The sequence below is a fragment of the Leguminivora glycinivorella genome, chromosome 5 (assembly GCF_023078275.1).
Source record: "Leguminivora glycinivorella isolate SPB_JAAS2020 chromosome 5, LegGlyc_1.1, whole genome shotgun sequence".
Classification (NCBI taxonomy): domain Eukaryota; kingdom Metazoa; phylum Arthropoda; class Insecta; order Lepidoptera; family Tortricidae; genus Leguminivora; species Leguminivora glycinivorella.
This window is the reverse complement of record NC_062975.1, coordinates 23,813,756-23,835,296: the sequence shown is the minus strand read 5'-3', so window position 1 is coordinate 23,835,296 and position 21,541 is coordinate 23,813,756. Positions and strand designations below refer to the sequence as shown.

At 35.8% G+C, this 21,541-nt stretch overlaps 2 protein-coding genes across 4 annotated transcripts; one reads left to right on the top strand and one right to left on the bottom strand.

Moving 5' to 3' along the window:
- The first annotated feature begins 1,272 nt into the window (after positions 1–1,272).
- On the top strand, positions 1,273–7,163 carry LOC125226080 (protein anon-73B1). Of its 2 annotated transcripts, XM_048129931.1 has the most exons (3): positions 1,273–1,642; positions 1,937–2,037; positions 7,018–7,163. In XM_048129931.1, exons 1-2 carry the CDS (start codon positions 1,496–1,498, stop codon positions 2,030–2,032), a joined length of 243 nt encoding a protein of 80 aa, XP_047985888.1. In that variant the 5' UTR covers positions 1,273–1,495; the 3' UTR covers positions 2,033–2,037; positions 7,018–7,163. The 2 variants fall into 2 exon arrangements, with proteins under 2 accessions (XP_047985888.1, XP_047985886.1); XM_048129929.1 differs by lacking the exon at positions 7,018–7,163 and having other exon boundaries at positions 1,275–1,642; positions 1,937–3,697.
- Positions 4,575–21,475, bottom strand: LOC125226078. 2 transcript variants are annotated; one of them, XM_048129926.1, is made up of 6 exons: positions 21,237–21,475; positions 16,667–16,812; positions 10,154–10,304; positions 7,925–8,056; positions 7,173–7,278; positions 4,575–6,666 (listed from the first exon to the last, which is right to left on the bottom strand). In XM_048129926.1, exons 1-6 carry the CDS (start codon positions 21,458–21,460, stop codon positions 5,035–5,037), a joined length of 2,391 nt encoding a protein of 796 aa, XP_047985883.1. In that variant the 5' UTR covers positions 21,461–21,475; the 3' UTR covers positions 4,575–5,034. The 2 variants fall into 2 exon arrangements, with proteins under 2 accessions (XP_047985883.1, XP_047985884.1); XM_048129927.1 differs by having other exon boundaries at positions 16,667–16,808; positions 21,237–21,375.
- Positions 21,476–21,541: the final 66 nt, after the last annotated feature.

Sequence of the window (21,541 nt, the reverse complement as noted above, 5' to 3'; positions counted from 1 at the left end):
GCTCAGTCGTACGAGGTCGGTCTAATGTACGCAGATAGATCGTAGGTGTCAGGGTTTCGAATCCCGGCCAGAAATTAAGTTTTTGTTTTTTGGCTTTTTTTTTGTTTTTGTATTACGTGTAAAATATTACTTTCTTTGATTTTTGTAATTTTTTTTTGTTTTTGTATTACGTGTAAAATATTACTTTCTTTGATTTGTCAGTGATTACATTGATCAGGCACAAAAATATAATTTATCTTACCTACTAACGGTAGAAAAAGACTGTAAATAAAAAATTTACAGGTCACTGTAGTCATATTAGATCCTATATTTTCAAATTTGCCGCTTTTTAGGGTTCCGTACCAAAAAGGTACAACAGGAATCCTTATGGTGCGACTCTGTCCGTCTGTCACATTCCTAAATATCTCGAGAACTACTAATGCTATCAACTTGAAATTTGGAATACTTATGAACATTGTAAACCTCTACAAATAGAAAGTATAATTTTTTTAAATATATTAATTTTAATTGTAGAAAATGGCCAAAATGAAAGGGGGGCAAACTGTAAATTTCAAGTTACTAGGTCAAGTGGGGTATCGTTGGAAAGAGCTCAAATTGAACGTAAATAAGCTATTTTTTATAATTTTTTTGTTGTGGAAAAAAAAAGAATTTTGAAGGAAAATGTAAAAAAAAATACCGTTCCCCCCCCCTTATCTCCGAAATTTACCAACGAAAAATTATGAAAATTTTAGTAAACATTGGTTTTATGCTATATATTACAGGAAAAATATAATCGTGTTTGTATTTTGAATACTTTTTTTTTTTAATTCACAAAAAACTTTTCAGATTTTTACTTTCAATTTACCCACCCTTGCGGATGTATATTGTACTTCAAATTAATACGAGATGTTACGTAAACCATCTTCTGTCCAATAAAGTAAAAACTGTTTAAATCGGTTAACATTATAAAGAATTATCCCTGAAAAACCAGGTCGCGCAAATTAGTTAGCAAATTGACCGGGAGATGGCGCTATACACTATAATACTCATTAGTGCCTATACTTTTGTCTTCTAGTCAAGTCATTAGAGTTATATGAAAATATGAGATTATTTTTACTAGGTAGTTTGAAAGAAAGTTTGTACGGAACCCTCGGTGGGCGAGTCCGACTCGCACTTGGCCGGTTTTTTATAGTGGCGGAAACAACATGACAGACTTTAGATCGACTTATCAAGCTTAATTTACCGGTTTACCGGTTGACAACACTATTTACTATTTTCGTTTGAAACGGCAACACTGCGGATATCCGCCATTGTCCCGGTTAATCAATGTCAAATTCGTAAAATAATAATTTGCGAGCAGAAAAAACAAAACAGCGAATCAAAAATAAAATTGATTTGATTATCTCTCTGAAGATAGTTATACTAATCAGGAACCTGAATTTCCCCTCAAGTGCCTAAGGCACTTCGTGCGATTTCGACAGTTTGTTTTTATTGATCGTTTCATTAAGAATCCACGATGATACCAAGCGAGATTTTTGCTGAAGATTTGATGAGTACGATGATAAGATATGGCTTGTACCTTGGTGCAGCTTTTCAGTTGATGTGTCTACTGGCCTGTGTTACTTTGACCGACGAACAGTGTGAGCCGATTGTTTATGAAAAGGTAAGAAATGTAATGCTGAAGGCTATCCCTTAAGACTGCCTTAAGGTTCGTTTTCTAAGATGACTCTATATTCAAAAAATGCTAATTAAAAAATGGAATAAAGTTATTACAGTCTTAGGTGTAAACTACTCACCCACTAACATAAAAAAGTTCAAGGCAGAAGTTCCCATACTGTGTTCCCATTCCAAATGAATATTGATAATTCTATATCCTAGAGCTCTATCATAGAGATATATAGGGCAGTAATTGTTGTTTTTGTCCACATTAATCTAATTTTAGGCATTTTCTTTACAGCCATACACAGACAGTGATGAGTGCAGCTCCGAACAGTCTTCACCAGGGCACCGAGCGAATCGCGCACGACGTCAAGACAAGAAGAAGCGACGCTAGTTTAGGTATAATGCTTAAAAGTTACTTAGTTTGTAGCTATTGCTTAGTACTATTAACATAAAAATACAGTGGAGCCTTGATAAACCGAACTTCACTACTTTTTACTAGCAGTTTTTCTTCATGATTTTTCTTAGTAAAGAAAGTAACAAATGACTGACTTCAGTCATTTATTACCTTTTGTTCATTTTACTAACTGTTCTTTGGATTACCATGACAGATTATCAAGGCCCTACTGTACTAGTATAATATAGACCCAGCTACTTTACATTCCATAAGTGCAACATTGTTAGATATTATGTAGATCCATCATATTGTAATACAAATATGCCCCATTATGATCACCAGAAGTTAGACAGGGTGAGCTATGTAATCAACTCAGTTGACTATTTAGCCAGGAGGAGGTTCAATGGTTTTTTTTTTATGTATGCTCACCAATTACGCTGACATTCGTAATCCGATTTCAACAATTATTTTTTAATTTATTTTATTTTACATGCCTTACGACATATTATAAGGCAAAATGCTCACCCTATCCGGAGCGTGAGAGATAAACACCAATTAGAGTAAGCAACTACTTATGTGATGCACCAAATGTTGGACAGTTTCTCCATTTGTTTAGATGAGCTTATATATAAGGAGATTTGTTCTAATTTCCAGTACCTCTCTTCAGTGACAGATGTCCAAATTATATACAAAGAAACAAAAAATTAAAATGAACTGGTGCATATTGGCTGGTGGCAGTAAGGTGGCATAGTGGGACAAAGTAGCAACATGCAATATTAACAATATCACAACCAAGACCCCCGATGGGCACTCGTGAACTTTGCTCAGATGCCAATCAAGGGTAATTTTATTCATTTTACATAACATTAACTAAATAATTAAGAATAAATATTGCTTTTTAGGTTTTTCTTTCCTTTATTATTCTGCACAAGTTAAATGCAGACAATCAATACTTGGTCTCTAATTTTATATTACATTACACATCACATGTTACAATACTGTACAAGAATTAAATTGAAGTATTATCAAAAAAATTGTTAAACATTACAATATGTATATGTACATATTTCCTTTAGAATTAATTTTTATGAAGTATGTTTGTTGTCATAGTATTGTGTAGAAAGATATATTTGTTATGTAAGTTATATTGTATTTAAACGTAATTGAAAAAGTTGTTATAAATAGTTTTGGCACACTATTTGGCATCCATTTTTTAAGTAAATATGTAAGTCTTCCAGTGTAAGAAGTATGGAAACAAAAATAATTTTCTTTAGCGGCATCTCCGATTTTGTTTCGTGTCTTGATTTTAATATGATATTTTTTGTTCTGTTTATTAGCATGTGTGTTGCCATATAACTGTTTTGGTTGTATTACACTAAGCTTATATGTGAAATAAATGGAATTTAAATCTCCAGTCAAAGCAAAACTGGCTAGTGGGTGCAAAAATGTGTGCATCTTATACATTAAGTATTACAAGTTTTGTGATGTGAGATATTTAATGTCATTTCATAATGTTGACTTAAAGTACAGTACAATAGTATTTACTAGAAAAAGAACATAGTGAATCTCATATTTATTTGATCTCTTAAGTTTTATTATAAATATATTGTAGTTGTAACTTTGTACTTCTTTATTCGTAAATAAAACACATATTTCTAAAAAGCGTTTATTTGCTACACAGACTAGAGTTATGGCATTATTATTGCTTGTTAAACTTAAATTATTAAAATCTCATAAATCCAACACAGTATATTTTTATACACAACAATTAAGTACAGTAACAACATTTAGAAGGCACCATTTTGTGGCATATATTGAGTACAAATATTTATATATGTCATAAAAAACTAGGTACAAATAATATATTATACAATAATATATTGTGTACTATAAATATATATTAAGGGCACGTATTTGGCATTCATATAATAGATACATATTTATTAAGGACTTTGACAAGGCATCTTTGGATATTATTGCACTTAATATCACACCATTCATGTATAAAAACCACAGTTTTTTTTTCTAACAAGTCATACAATACTAAGGCCAATACACATCGAAAAATAAACATATTTAAATAATAAAAATTAATAAAATCGTAATTTTAGGCCAATAATATTGGCCTAAAATTACGATTTTATTCTACCAAAAGTAAATACCAGTTACAATGATAGTGTATGACCCTATTTGCGGGATGATGGTTAAAAAAGCATAGTTTTACCTAAAATATATATTGCATTGTTAAACGTAAGCAATAATAACTGAAAAGGAGCCCACTGGCGATCAATTCACCATTTATTTCTAACCAAGGCTTTGGGAAAACACCTGTCCTTTTGCAATCATAATAAGCGAGACGACTAAAAAAACTAATTAGTCCGTCATTTAGATTATCAAATAATTTTAGACACGTATTTTTTCTTTTTTCTTCTAAACGAAAAATGACGACGGTACAGTTGATGTTTCGCGTGACGTCACGCCTAGGTACAATTTTTACTTAGAAGTGACTTCACAAGCCCCCTACTCCGGAACTTTGATGCTCTATATCTTTGTATTTTTTCATTAATTAGAAAAAGCGAAAAATATGTGTTCAGTATTCTTGGACGATCTAACTGACGGACTAAACAGAATGCCATTTTTTTATGTAGTCGTCATCCCTATTGTTAATTTGGATACATGATTCGAATTTGTTCATACAGTGTAAAGCCGTTATCGGGCATATTTAAATAGGAAGTCTAAGTTAAGGAACAGGATAAATTTTGTTCAGTGAAGCCAAGAGCATTCTTCCGAGGCTTGCTTCTAACTGACTGTCCCTTAGGGTTTCTCCAAACCTATCGACGCAAAACGGCTTTCGCCGAAATCGCCCCTTAGTATGAACATGCGTACGGATGCGTTCAGCGATAGAGCCGATTCTGCGTCGACAGGTTTGGGGAAACCTTTACCGTCCTGTGGACTGATCGTCAATGGCACGAACTGGTAACAATGTATAATTAAATGCATCACATTGAAGTCAAATCCAAATTATGTGCTTTCAAAGCACCCAAAAGTTCATGGTCTGACAAAAACTGCTTGAATGCTTCTAACTTCTTAATACATATTGTAACACAACACTTATCCTTGGAATCTTCTGAACAACATTTGCCTTTTGAAGATTCTTTGACACAAGAACATTTACTTTTAATATTAGAATCTTTCTTACCCTGGCAAGTAGATTCTTTCTTGCCTTGACAAGCAGATTCTGTCTTGCTTTCGCAAGTGGATTCTTTCTTACCTTGGCAAGTAGTATCTTTCTTTGCTTTGCATGTAGATTCTTTTTTACCGTGGCAAGTAAATTCTTTGTTATCTTGGCAAGTAGATTTTTTCCCTTGACATCCAGTTTCCCAATTGCTACTTTCTGAAAAGCCTTCAGATTCCTTATTAACGGAAGAAGTAGGTTCTTCACAAGAACAAGATAATTGCTCAACAAATGTTGATGTTGGTATATCTTCTTCGTGAACAGTGTACACTCCCAGTTCTTCCAAACTTGTGAGTTTGTGTCTCCGATGGTAGTCTAAGAAGGTATTATGGTTTGTGTCAGTAGCTTTACCGCAGCCAACGGCACATTTCATAGCTTCATGATCACATTGGCAATCTTCATCACAATCACACGTGTCTACTGGGCATTTACCTTTTTCTGGTGGTTTTGGCTCTGGTTCCTTGCTTTGACAGTCGCCCCTACATTCTCCAGATGTAGGATCACACTCGCATGTCATACAATTGCAAATTCCTGCGTCTGCTGCTAACTGTGCCAATGCATTTCGTTTTGCTATCTCTTTCCCGAATATGTTCTCAGTTCTTACAACATACATGTCTGATAAAGGCTCATTGTCAAATAGCAAAGTGTCTTCCAGATCTAAATCAGAATTGAAGAGTACTGAATTGGCTGGATTTATTTCGATATTCTGATGAACTCTGCAAGGTGGTGGAGTATTTAAAGATCTGTCATCAGTTTTTAAGAAATGTTCAATGTCTTCTTCAATTTTGGTCGAAGATAGATTGGAAACTAGCTCGCTATCATTAAATACTTTGTCAGCTACATCCAAAATGTTAGGTGAAGCTAAATCAAAGGCACTTTGAGTGATCACATTAGCAGTTTCAGGATTCAAGTCAATATAACTCTGCATATGAGTTGGTACAAAAGTTGCCATAGTGAAGATGCTTTCAGGAGTTTTTTCTTTAATGCTAACTGGAGTTTCTGAAATGGATGCTGCCAAAGCGCTCACATCGACCCATGGGGCTTGTACTTCGATTTCGTTCGCTAAAGCAAGTTGCATAGCTTTTCTTTTGCCGTCAATTCTTCCATCAATGAGCGTAGGTTGTAGATTAGTCCAGGAGTTTTCCTTCTTTTTGTCAAATTGTAAGTTAAGTTCGTAATCTAAAGTGTTAGGGTTGGCGTTGTCAAATAGTAAGTCAGTTATATCTACACTAGTGGTCGTGAGAGGGTCGACCGTGTTGATATCTTCGAGGCTGCCGTCGGTAGAGTTGGATTCGGTGGTGATTTTGCCGAAGGATTCGAGGAGGCCTTCCCAGTTCATAGCATCGGTAGTCGTTTGCGGTTTAGCGGGAAATTCTGGAAATGGCTCCGTAGCAATCTGTGGATAAATAGTTTATTACAAATTTTCATTGAAAACAAGGTAATACAATTTTTAGGAAACGTTTGGTAGTTTTTTATGGGTGGCGGTAAATTGTTCCAACCTTTTGTTGTAGCATATCGGAAGTCGCTATGAAAATCGACAGCATCGGGTCGAATTGGAATACATACTATTATTTCTAGGAAAGGTCAGTGAAGCTGACTCTATTATAGGAGATCGGACAATTGGGCGACATCTGTATGACCTTTTCAGAATAACGAACCTTATTTTGTTAGAAATGACGCCATGAGTCCGATCACTGTTTATTATAGATGGTGGCAGTCGGTTTCATTTTTAAACGTCATATTTCAGGCCGTCGCGCTAAACGAAGTTACCGCTCCAGTGAATAGCAACATAGAATACATATTTTGGCAAGTAAATAAGAAAGCATCCTTATGTTCGGCAAGCGGGGAACATAAAGAACAAACACTTGTGTGGCGAGAGGAGTGGTTATAAGAGTGCATCACCTGCGCCGGGCGCGGCGCGGGCGCGGGCGGGCGCGCGTGCGTGCGCGCGTGCGCCTTGAGGTGGTGCGACGCCGTGAACGACTTGCCGCAGCCGTCTCGCACGCATCTGCAACCATGTTACTCGGGTATGATGACACTTTACTAGCTAAGGGTCTCCCCAAACCTACTGGCGCGGAGTCGATTTTCGTTGACCAAAATTTGCTCGTTATTATAAACGATTGAACTTGCGTACCCATTGCGTTCAGTGCCGATGACGCGTAAACATCTTTTTTTTTTATTGAAAACATATGTACAGTTTCTAATGTTTTCGCCAAACTTACGTTTAATGGCGAAATGAAGCACTCTTTTTTAACCTTAAATGAAATTGAAAGACTTATTCTAGTGTTAATTCAAAATAACGAGTGATGTTTAGTCGACTAGAACCGATTCCGCGTCGATAGATTTGGGGAAACCCTAACTTGTCAATTTACCAAGTTAAAAAAAATATCCAACTATTCAAGAGACACAAATACTATTTGAATGACAACATTTCTTAAGCGTTCTTCCTAAACATCTTCATGCGGATTAAAATCAACAATTTGCCGACACCTGCACACTTGCACTAGGCTAAATTGACACCAAATATGTGACACCATAAGGCCTGACTGAGCCTAGAAATATTGAATGAAAAAGAAAACCCCCAAAAAACAAAACACCATATGAAGTGCTTAAAAGACGTGTGAAAAATACAACCCTAAATATTTGAAACTCACTTGTAGGGCCTTTCTTGAGTGTGCGTCCGTATGTGTTTCTTCAAATCGCTGAGTGTCGTGAAAAACTTCGTGCATCCTTCCGCTTGACAGTTGAACGTGTCGCCGCTGTGCAGACGTTGGTGAGCTCGCAATCTGAAATGTACACCGAATTAGCCATATTTTCCCATTAAAAAAAATAATGAAAAGGCTTGACATGCATGTAATCAAAAGTAGGGACCGCTCACTCCGCGATTCTTTCAGTGGTGACGGCCTCCGGCGGCGCAATAGAACTGAATGTCGGCTGCTCGCGTGTGGTCCGTTTGTTAATGTAAGTAAGAATTATGAGAGGCGGCATTTTGTGAACATCAAAGCAGTGAGTCTTCTGTATTTGTAGTATATATATCATGTGCTCTGCCAAAAGCTATAAAGATTAATATCGCCTTTGTACAGTCAAAGGTACTCAATATAAATGCGGACAGTGTCAAATGTATACGCGACTTTGTTGGCTTACGTTACACGTTAAGGTTGTGGATAGATATTTTTGGCACTTTGTCAGCATCTATATTTAATATCTTCACTCCACGATACGATGTCTACACCAACAGGCTTCACTTATCTTTTGCGTCGACTTTAGACCATGATTCTTTTACAGATTTCCATCGATTAATTTGATTTCTACTAGTTGTTTGTCTACCATCTATTTTCCTCTCTCAGTTATTCTAAGGTTAGCTGGAAGAGATCCCTTCCACAAAATATTATTAATTATTCTCTGTACATGTAATTTGTTCTGTACAATAAAGTGTTTACTACTACTACTACTATTTCTTCCACAAAATATTATTTCCGCTCTGTATAGCGAATATTAAAAAAAAACTGACCCATACCAAAGAAAGATTCAGAACGTAAACATATCGTTAACATTTGAGTCACAAACTAAAATAAAATATGATTCTGTCTCGTTCGAATGGTTAGTCAACAGGATAGACATATATATAATCTATTCGATATTATATATGAAATGAAATGAAATGAAATGAATGAAATGAAATGAAATGAAATGAAATGAAATGAAATGAAATGAAATCCAGAGTAAAATTCGTATCGTTGAGACATAAATCAACCTTCTTGACTATGAATAACATTGCATTGTGATCCGTATGTCAAAGGACATAAAGCGAAATAGGTACAGTAACGTCTAACGCCGTGTCTTGCGTGGGCGACGGTCGCGCGACCGTCGCCGTCGCGTCTCATCGCATCGTCTACTTCCATATCGATAAGGTTTGATTTCGTATGCGTCGCATCGCCGTCGCGCGACCATCGCGCGACCGTCGCGCGACCATCGCGCGACCGTCGCCCACGCAAGCCACGGCGTAAGAATATCGATACGAAGTGCCAAAATATGTTTACACGATCTCATTGCCAGTAATTAAGGTGTAGTACTTACTGTATACGTATTTTTGGCATTTTGTCATGTTTCTAACCAGTCTAAACCTTCAGAAATATTTTATTTTTAAAAGCCGCCGTTAAAAGGTGTAAGGCCTGAATGGACGGCTTGGCGTGCAGCGGGGCCCGCGTGCACGCTATGCAGCGTCGACTCAGGACACTTATATGAGCTTCAATAGTTTGACAAGCACGCCGCCGGCCCGCTCCGCTGCACGCCCAATATGAGCGTGCACTCAGGCCTTAACACTAATCAGAGCCTCTTAGGGGTGGGTACACTTATTAGGTAGGTACTATTAGCGTCTCAGAGGCGTGTAAATATATTTATGGAATGTTGGCTTTTAAAGATGTTTGTGGTTGTGAACTGGACTGTACGCATGCTTGGCCATGGTCCAAATGGACGTAAAATGTAGTGATTTGTGCGATTTACAGTTGTTTTGTCATTATCCCGATACTGTTGTGATACTATGGTAAGAACGTGATTAAGTGTGGATGATTTCATCAATTTTCTTTCTTCTGGTACATTTTCGTTATTTTGAGAATTCTCATTAGTCATTGGGTTAGTCTTGAGATAACTCAATAATTACCTAAACTAACTCGAAGTTAGAGCGATGGGGCGGCAGTAAAAAATGTCAAATAGTACATTATGATACAAGTGCCGAAAAAGGAGTTCGAAACGAGTGGCGATAAACTAAAACATGACCCTCAATCTGAATTGTCGACCTGACAAGTGTCGCACTAGTTTCAAACTTCTTTTTCTCCGCACTTGTATCGTAAATATCGTAATGTACTATAATGGAATATTCTTACCTGTACAGAGTGTTAAACGCCTTCCTGCAGGCGCTGATGTTGCATGCGAACGGCTTCGCCTGCGTGTGCGCACGCACGTGTATCTTCAGACTGTACGACGTGAGGAACGCCTTGTTGCACGACGGCATGGAACATTTGAATCGGTATTCACCTGGAAATTACAATACACTCTTTACGCACAGTACAAAGTACAATCCAATATACTGGAGCTGCAAAATTTCTCACAAATATCAAAACACAGTCTACCCGCTTGACAATAATGTGCCGTTACAATTCTGATATTTGCGAGAGTTTTGGCAGTTCCGATATATTTGGCGACAAAAGGAGACTGTACGACACTGAAAATGATATTCATTGCATTTAGCAGCACTCCCGAATGGTTACTATTAGAACCAAACATTACATAAATTTCGCGGTGGCTATTGAGTCACGTGAAACTCATGCTAGCCTCTGGCTACCATCTTCATGAAATTCTTCTTTCATCTTTGATGAAAGTATCCCTACTTTCATCAAAGATGGTAGATGTAGAAGGTTTTGGGTATTTTTAAGGCTACGAAGTTCTAATATGACATGAAGACTGGAGAATCATGATTTTCATGAATATCATGATTCAAACATTGTTGCACATCAACAATCTGGCAATTTAGTAGTTCATAAATGGCCCTAAGACCAGGGGCCTATTGCATAACAATTTACAACTTGTATTACAAGTGGAACTCTCTTTCTTATAAAATGAATTGGAGGGGGACTACCGCTTGTAATATGAGTTGTAAATTGTTATGCAATAGGCCCCAGACACTCATTATTCAAACGTTGAGAAAAGTACACTCCTGTCAACCACGTTTATATGTTAGGAGAAACAATATTCCATCTATGAAGTATAGGTAAAATAAACTAATATTTTAAGAAATGCATTATACCTACTATTTTTCATTTTAGATTAGTTCGGTGACACTTCCAGAAATTTTGAATTACGCATAATATGAAAAATAGTATAGAAAAATAAACACAACCATTATCTTCAAAGATTAATCATACGGGAAAATTACCATGATAAGAATTTGCTATAGCAATAGATCGATCGTTGAAAATTGGATTCGATTTTCGTAAAATCGTCAGTGGCTCTGGTAGAACACGAAGAAAATATATAAAATATTACATGTCATATATTAAATTCTCAACACATTTGGGCCTAAAACCGATTATTACCAGTTTACCAAATCAGATGCCATGAACCGAAACTGGTGATAACTGGTAAAACGCGCAACCTATGTCAAACATTACATGCCCACACCAAATAGTTTTGTATTTCAAATGCTAAATGCCAAATAGGTATTTTCAAAATACTTTTTGAAAATAAAATACCCTTTGACCAAATCTCAGATATTTTTATTTATTTTCTGTATTAATAATCATGAGAAATAGAGTCACAATGCCGAACAAAAACGTCTAATAACATGGCACCTAATGAAAGTAATGAATGACATTTTGGTCATATTTATCAGTAGGCAATCAATAATAGTTATTTGTTATACAAGGGGGCAAAGTTGTATTTGAACGTCGAGTGTGGAATTGAAAAACGAGCAAGTGAAAGGTTTCTATAGTTGAACCACGAGCGAAGCGAGTGGTTCGAGAATAGAATCCTGAACTAGCGAGTTTTTTAACACACGAGAAGTAAAATACATTTGCACCCGAGTGTAACACAAAACTTTTCCCCTCACTATAGCGAGGAAACTACAACGCAAAAAATGCGTTTGTCACTGCTTCCAGTAGTTCCACAGGTGGTAAATCATCTTTATTACTAGATTAGCCTACTTTTATCAATTTTAAAGCAGATAATTTGACTTTATTCAAGGTCGAATTACTTTACCCACTAGTGGATAAAATTCGTTTTTACCCGCTGGTATTAAAGGACAAAACACGTGTTTCCGAGCTAGTGAGGGGAAAATTATGTTATGTTATTTTATTTATTAATAACATAACAGAATTTATTGATCGCCTACTATTTTTAGGTACTATTATACCTATAATACCTATTATACCTACTCACTTAAATACATACATACATACATACATACAATCACGCCTGTATCCCATAAAGGGGTAGGCAGAACACATGAAACTACTGAAGCTTCAGTGCCACTCTTGGCAAATAAGGGGTTGAAAGAAAACGAAACTGTGACATTGCAGTGACAGGTTGCCAGCCTCTCGCCTACGCCACAATTTAACCCATATCCTATAGTCGCCTTCTACGACACCCACGGGAAGAAAGGGGGTGGTGAAATTCTTTACCCGTCACCACACAGGCTACTCACTTAAATAATGTAAAAAAACTAGACTAACGAAAAGAGAGCCATGGCTCCATTTTGTTGATTGTGCATCTAGTTCTTATATTTCACACCTGTATCACCTAAATGCTCTTTATTTATTTTCATTCTATAGCTTAGGATTTTTACAATAGGAATAATAACTCAACACTTAAAAGTAGGTAGGTAATTAAATCAAAATCAGTCATTAGCGCTCAGCACCAGCAGTCCAGCAAACAATACATCCGTTAAGGCGAGATGATCTGTCAAACTAACCAATCCAAGGGGGTGAGGTGCGCGGTGACCGGGCAGCCCCGCCCGCGCGGCTTTTTCATGAAATAGGAGGCAAATGAGTAGCTGTACCTATCGCCTGATCACCGCCCGATTACTGCCTTTATTTTCTTTATCAGGTTTCATCATTTGTGTAAGTAATACTAATGATTTATAGTTACAGTGTGTTTGGTGACGTACCTAAACTACAATCAATTTTATCGATTTTTTCGGATTCTCCAACTGCCATCATTCAAACTTTGCATAGTGACTTATGAGGTCATTATGAACAACTTTTATTAAGGGTCCAATGCTGAAACCACGAAAAAAATTGGATGTTCCATAGAAATGAGCTGTTCATGACAGTCAAAGATATTTTTTTTTGCGTTTTCAGCATTAGTCCCATAGTAAATAGGAGCACAATTTGAAAATTACGAGTTACAACTATTTACCTGCAAAGATGTGTGTAGAGAATTTTATGGAAATATACCTACTTCCCCTAAATATCATAACTGTAGCTTTTACGGTTTTCCTGAATATATAAAAAAACTGAAAATGAATATAATTATGAAAAACTGAAGGGAGGAGGGGAAAGATTAACATCTCGCCGAGTTTTCTACTTCATGTAGAAGTTTTTTCTTATTAACATATTGTTAACAGAACACAGTAACCGTCAGCTTCTTTGACCATAGACTTTATGTAAAAAGATTATTATGGCATGTCAGTGTTGTTTAAAAATACACATTAAATTTGTCAGTCGTGAATAAATAACGCTTTTTTCATTTTCATATTGAAAGCTCTTAAGCTGTATACATGCCAAAGTTTCGAATTGTATTATTGTTATTTATGAAACTACTAATAGCAGGTTACTTACTTGTATATTTTGATGACCATCATTCAAACATGATGAAATCACTCATCCAGTCACTGACGAAATCTATGCTATTTATATTAAGATATGAATAAAATCTAAAGTATGAAAACTATGCAAGTGAAACTTTGTCTATTTAATAAAGTTGCTATTGATATCATATCCTGACAATTATATTTATCTGGTTTAAACCAGACCCAAAATTCGAGGATTCAGAAGACCGACAAAATGCTTCAAGAAAACAGCTTTTCTCTTCGATTGACTCGTGTTGGCAAGGGCACTACCGCCACTCCCGTACCTCCAAATAAAATACAACCCAGCACAAGATAAAGTATCAATACCATTCTATGCCTACCTTGAATTCTTAAGTATATTCATATCAAGTATCAACTGTTGTCAAAGGAGTCAGACAGCTTGTTGAAGGATTTATATAATCTTGCAAATTAGACAAATATCTGTAAATATAAAGTACCGTAATCATAACCCAACAAATAAAAATAAAAAAAATTGTCCAGCTTTATCAATGTATGATTATGGACTATCATCAAAATTTATTGAGAAGTTAAAATACTGAAATCTCTTAACTATTGTGGAAAAATGTCGACAGTTGTCAAACAAAATTTCTGTAGCTGGCCACATGTTTGGCATAGCATAGACACAGGAAAAATATAGACTGAGGGTAGCACGATCTAATTAACCTTATACCAAAATTTGAAAGACAGAAATACCTACCCTACCTGATCTTCAATCAGTACTGTAGCTACCGCCGCCTTTTCTTTCGAACTACTCAATATTTTTATGAAAATTATACTTAAGTTTCTTCACTAGCTGGACATCAGTCATATATTTTCCAAGTAGAAAAGTTGTGCTGTAATGACGTCACAGACGCGTCATCTAGGGGTTTCATTAATCTATGATGTAAAGATATCATAAATGTCACTTGATAACATTATCATATGAAAATGAAATATTTACGAGTATATATAAATTATCATTTTCCTCCCTTTTCACAGTCTTTGATTAGAATTTTCTTTATTTATTTGTTTTCTAGCACGCAATTATTTTTTCTGCCTCCTCAAAGCTTTGTTTCCCATTGTTTCAATGACACGTGACCACGCGGAGAAAAATGACACAGGTCCGTCCTCTGAAAGCGCCGCCGCGCGACTGAAGAGGCCATAAGTGCCATCGAAAATGTTTTGAATTTCAAAAAATTTTTGAAAAATTTTTTTTTTTGCAAAAACAGGATTAGTAACAGGTCTTAAAATTGGGTTCATAGTTGTTCCATCTTTCCGTTGCGGATTTGGTAGTATTTGGTAAATATTATATTATTTTAATGACGCTACCGGCACAAACTCATCAGATTCGTCTAGATAATCTTATTAGCTATATATTGAAGTAAAAAACAAGTCAAAAAAGTTTTTATCCTAGCTATGGGAACGATTTATTGTTAAAAGAAGATGTAACTTTGGAGTCATTTTCTATCGAGCGAAGTTGTAACATTCATGTTGTTCAACTCCATAACATACTCACCAGATCCTGAAATTTAACATATATCGTTTTCAGATTTTTCCATTGCGATTTCCTATGTTTTTAACGGCTTCAAAAAACGAGTGCGCGCAGCGTCTACGGAAATATATCGCCTTAAATCGTCGGCGTCAGTGGCGTCGCTTTCCATAGATAATATTCGTTTTCGTTTGACATTGACAGTGTCAAATTGACACTAGTCAGTCAGGCGCGTATGGCTAGCAGGCGCCTCTATCGGTCAAATTCGGCAATACAAGCGTCATTTGTTCACATTTTGTTTGACTGGTAATGTTGGCTAAACTTAATCATAATAATATAAAGTATTTTGCATTTTGAAATGCATATTCAAAATGCAAAATACATCTCAAAAAGTATTTCAAATAAAATACAAAATGTTTTTTACTAAAAGGCATTTAAATGCAAAATACAAAATAGGTATTTTGCATTTTGTATTTGCATTTTAAATAGAAGTGTTTCAAATAAATCGCATCTCTGATGCCCACTCACGGCGCTGTTAGCATAATAAAATTATCTTATTCAAAACAATGTAATTCATAAACAATGTGACATTTTGTCACCTCTCATATCTCCGCAGAGACCAAAAATAGAATAAAAATACTGAGTTGTTTCAATGCCTGTTACTTAAAAAAACCACGGGTCTCAACTCAACTCCCCGATTTCCTGCGTCGCCAAATCAATTTTTTTTTGGATTTTGGGGTTTAGCCTTACTTTAAGAGTTGTTCCGACCAAATATGGCTACTATGTTAATCAGTACGGCTACTTGACACTAGATGTCGCGATCGCGAACGTGTCTGCCGTGCCAATACGGAAAAGCGATAGACAAAGTTAACTAAATATGCGCCTATGATCGGCTACGGAGCGTGAACGATCGTCACTTCAACTATGCCGACAGTGCTGCTACATCGCTACTTGCCGCTAGAAGTAGCCTATTTATGTATTAAGATAATAAGTTTATTGTATTGGTATGAAAACCGCGTGTCTGGAGTGAGCATTACGGTGAAGTCACATCTATGAGCACCGAGCCGCATTTTATGTATGAGAAATCGCTCGTTAGTATGACCGTTTTTTTTTCAAAGTTGGCCATCCCATATTTTTTAACATAGGTATTTTGTACGCTATTCATACTCAGAATCGCGCGGTCTTTCGATCTTGATAGGAGAAAAAAAAATGTCCCAAGATTTTCATACATTTTTCAAACCTTCCATTCCGTTAATGTATGAAAAAATGGTAACAGAATGGGAAAAAACCTTGGGACACTTTTTTTCTCCTATTAGGACTGAAAGAGCTCGCGATTGTAAGTGGAATCCACATAAATTAAAAATTTATAAATCGAAAAAAAGTGGGCTTTGAAAAAATGGCTCATTTATAGAGCTGTAGGGTAAATAAGTACTTTTTTAGGGATTTTATGCAGGCTGCAAGTAAAGAGCGTCACACTCCCATTTGTTAACAGATTTTCAGCCCGTTTGGTGCCGGTTAGTATGTTTTTTTGCCTTCGATACCCTAAAAAAGTTACAGGTTTACCTTTGTGCGTTTTCATGTGCGTGCGCAAATTCCCGACGGTGCTGTAAGTCCGCTCGCAGCCATCGTATTCGCACTTGTATCGAGCGTCGTCTGATTTCCTCTTCTTATCCGGGTCCATTTCGACTTTTTTCTCCGTCTCATTCTGGCTGTGAAGACAAAATGGTTAATATTATTATCAGGCCTCGGATTATTTTTCGCATGGTAAGATGAAAGAAAACTATGGAGTCGATATTAAAACTAAACTTTAATTCATATTCATACTCATACTCAATAATTATCTTAGTCCCGTAATACTTTTGTCCCTTGTGCAGGTTGACAGATCGAAAATGTTAATCGAAAATTAATCTTACTGAATGTAATTAAAATTATTTATGTGGTGTGATTTGGGAAGCCTTTTGCTTGGTAAAGGGTTACATTTACCCTGTAACTATATCAAATTAGTTACTATTTTGTTTGGTTCAGACTACTTTGTTGCGGTAAACGTAATGCTAAGTACTAGCTGATTTATCAAAAATCATTTGCATGTCAATGTCATGTCAATCATTCACGACGCGATGTGTCACTTAATTATTTATTGCAATCGGTGCGTGCAATAATTACGTAAACAATTATGTCTGATCCGCAAGTTTCTGCAATTTTATACTGGATAGAACCTTACAAAGATCTAAAATACGATCATGAGAAATGTGTTACTAGTACTTAGCATTACGTTTACCGCAACAAAGTAGTCTGAACCAAACAAAATAGTAACTAATTTGATATAGTTACAGGGTAAATGTAACCCTTCACCAAGCAAAAGGCTTCTCAAATCACACCACATAAATAATTTTAATTACATTCAGTAAGATTAATTTTCGATTAACATTTTCGATCTGTCAACCTGCACAAGGGACAAAAGTATTACGGGACTAAGAAAATTAGTGAGTATGAGTATGAATATGAATTAAAGTTTAGTTTTAATATCGACTCCATAGTTTTCTTTCATCTTACCGTGCGAAAAATAATCCGAGGCCTGATTATTATCTATGAGAAAATTTACACATTAAGTGCTAGTTCAATTCCGCGCGGTTTCCGCTGTGTCTGAACTAGCGTGGAACTAGCACTAAAACTAAGACTATGCAGTATAGTTCTAGACTTTTCGAGCGCCCCCTTGAGGAGGGGACTAAGAAATTACGAATTTGCCGTCCTTTGTATTTGTCGAAGTTCGAATTTGACGCCCGGGGCATGGTCCCCGACTCGCCCTAAATTCGGCTCTGATTAGTGTTAAGGCCTGAGTGCACGCTACTATTGGGCGTGCAGCAGGGGCGGAGCGTGCAGCGTGCATGCGGTGCATGTCAAACAATTGAAGCTCATAAAAGTGTCCTGAGTAGACGCCGCAAGGCTACTCGCAGCATTTGATCGCAGTATGGCAATTTCAGTAGGAAGCTGATTACATGATTTCATCATCATCGGCCTTCAAGTCTCTAACAGACTATTCAAGCAGTTTCAGGTAGGGCAACAACGTTTTTCGTGGCTGTGTAAGCCAATACGGGAGCGGCAAACACGACCACAACTCTGGCAGGTGTAGACATGATTTACATGTCATGATAAACTGTATTGTTATTGTATACAAAATAAAATATAAAAATGCACGAAGAGACCACTTCGTCAGCATGAGTAGCATGAAGATAAAATTAGACTACAAAAACTACTCAAATATGCACTCTACTGTCTTGACAATAGAGGCGTGTTCCGATATTTGTGAGCATTGGCAGATCCAATATTTTTTAATATAGGGAACTTGACTGTAATTAAAATAAAATATATTATACCATGCACGAAATAAAGCATCAGATAATTATAAGAAAAACATGGACAGAAGTTATTTTTAAATCCAATATCTATTTAATAAGTCAGGTAGAAATACAGGGTGGCCCATTCAAATCGGTCAGTATGGGAAAGTCTGAAACTATAAGACATACGAAGATTTGTTCTTAGGAACCATGTCACCGATTTTGATAAAAAGAAAAACTGCATTCATACAATTAAAAAAAAAAGTGTAACCAGCTGGGGAATCGAACCCGGTTGTTTTGAAAAAATAAACTTACACTATTTCTATTCAGATATCGTTTGTAGGTCTTAAGCAGTAAATATCTCTAAGAAACATAATGTCTAAAATGAATAAAATGCATTTTTTTCACATACTTTAATTTATCATAGTAGGTGTTAAAAGTGACCACCGTTACAATATTCAGCAAGTTCACTTCATCTTTACAACAGTGTACAAAAATAGCTATAACACCGTTGAAGACCTTAAGATCGTTACCTAGACGTGTTGACAAAACAAAACAAAATCATTTATTCAGCAAATAGGCCACGGGGGCACTTTTACATGTCAACATTACAGAGTATTCATTAAAGTTGAATATTGTATTGAAAAAGACGGTGGTCACTTTGAACACCTACTATGATAAATTAAAGTATGGGAAAAAAAATGCATTTTATTCATTTTAGACATTATGTTTCTTAGAGATATTTACTGCTTAAGACCTACACAAACGATATCTGAATAGAAATAGTTAGTTTCTGAATAGAAGTAGTTTATTTTTTCAAAACAACCGGGTTCGATTCCCCAGCTGGGTACACTTTTTTTTTTTAATTGTATGAATGCAGTTTTTCTTTTTATCAAAATCGGTGACATGGTTCCTAAGAACAAATCTTCGTATGTTAGTTTCAGACTTTCCCATACTGACCGATTTGAATGGGCCACCCAGTATACAAAGTAACTCACTTGACCGTGACGTCACTCAATTTGATTTCATATAAATTCCATATTAGCAAGTCATTCAAATTCGTTTTGACAGTTCTTAAAAAGAAGCTGATTTGACTAGGAGGCAAGTAGCTTATTGGAGGACCCTTACACTAGATCAGTGGTTCTCAAACTTATTTTCCCATGGAACCCTTTTGGAAAGCAGAATATTTGGAACCCTTAAATTAAATAAATCTTTTAATAAGTCTTAAACATAATACATAGTAAAGTCTAATCATTAGATTCTAATGTGAGGTATTACATGAAACTGTTTTTATTTTTACAATTGGGGAATCTTTGGTTTTATGGAAGAGAGTTGAAGTCGCATATCAGACAACCAAAATTCACACGGAACCCCCAGAGAGAGAAAGGCTGCACTAGATCAACCTAGCCCCAATTTAAGCAAATTTTGTACTATGGGTGCTAGGCGACGATATACTTACTTACATACATAAATACATACTTAAATACATAGATAACATCCATGACAGAGGAACAAATATCTGTGTTCATCACACAAATAAATGCCCTTTCCGGGTTTCAAACCTGGGACCGCAGCATAGCTGCAGGGTCACTATGCGCTAGGCCAAACTGGTTGTCATAATATTTGATGATGACTGTACTAGGACAGCCTTTACTAGTTCAATTGACTGTCCCTGGCCAATAAATACACAACTTGCCAAACAATAAAGCTAACTCCCTTTAAGCGTTTTTAAAAGGTATGTCATACTTTTAACTCCCTTCAATAAAATCAAATAATTCTCAGAATGGCAAAATACACTATATTGTTGCCATCTGAACAGAACTACTTTTATTTCAAATTTTAAGTATAAAGTTTTGTTCATCCAAACAATTTACACAGGCAATAAAAAAAGAAATATGTGTTAACATAAAGTACAGTTGGTATTTTTATGGCCCTGTTAGGTAATACATATTTTTAAATGTTACGCATAGGTCATTGTCACATAATTTGTGCCTTTAAATTTCAATCAATCAAGGTTTCAAGGTCAATTTTGTTTGGCAAGGTTGTATCCTTATATGAATTTCTTTTTATGTACATCCATATCATAAGTTCCCTATAATATGCTTAGGAGCAATGAACAAATGGCCTATATTAAGATATCTGTGTGAGTATCTGCTAGTACATTTCAATTTTTATCTTACAATATCAGCAACCAATACTTTACTTATTGCATTCATCAAATTCATTGATCAGTCATTTGTTTAGTTTCAAGTATTAATTGTTTTTAAAGTTTAAAGACTGCAACTGACAGTCAATTTTAACAATAAATAAATCATGAAGGTACAATACAAGTATATGCTTTAGATCAGTTATTTTGTTGTAAAAAGCTGCATTTCACCACATTATCTACAAGTACAAACCACAAGGATAATTATTTTATCAGTATTTGTGGCTAAGAGTATCAATTCAGTTGTAAAAACAAAGTTTTAGGTGAAAATAGCTAACTAACAAATTTTAATAGTTAGAACCCTGAATTGTATGCTAACAAGCCCAATATTACAAGTCTCTAACTCATACAACACTTTAGGATATTAGTATCATGTAGATGGTAATGGACCAAAATAGCATGCCCAAAATTGAAATTGTCGAAAAAGGTTAGATATACGCAAACGTACGAGTGCGAGCGAGACGAACACATATTGACAAACAGCTGATTGAATAATGAGGCACTCAAACAAAAGGCGGCAAAGCGGTAGAAATCAATCTTATTATGGGAAGACATTCGAACGGCTCTTAATAAAGTTTATAAAATAACTTACGGTAACAATCTATCATATTTCTCCGAATTCCCGTCCTTGGAAACTATTGCGCTTTCGGATGCCACATTGTTTTGAATCACTTTATCGTATTTTAACTCTGGCACTTCACACGCGTAGCTACCATTATTGTTACTTAAATTAAATTCTACGTTTATAAAACTTGTTAATTTATTGTTTTGAGTACGGTTATCGAATGCGATGCTGTCACCGGGCCATGCGGCCATGTTTGTTTCGAAAGTAGTGTTGTATTTCCGCCATAACAAAAACCGGTAATCGGTAATTTGAGTCGTGTCAGTTACCGCGGC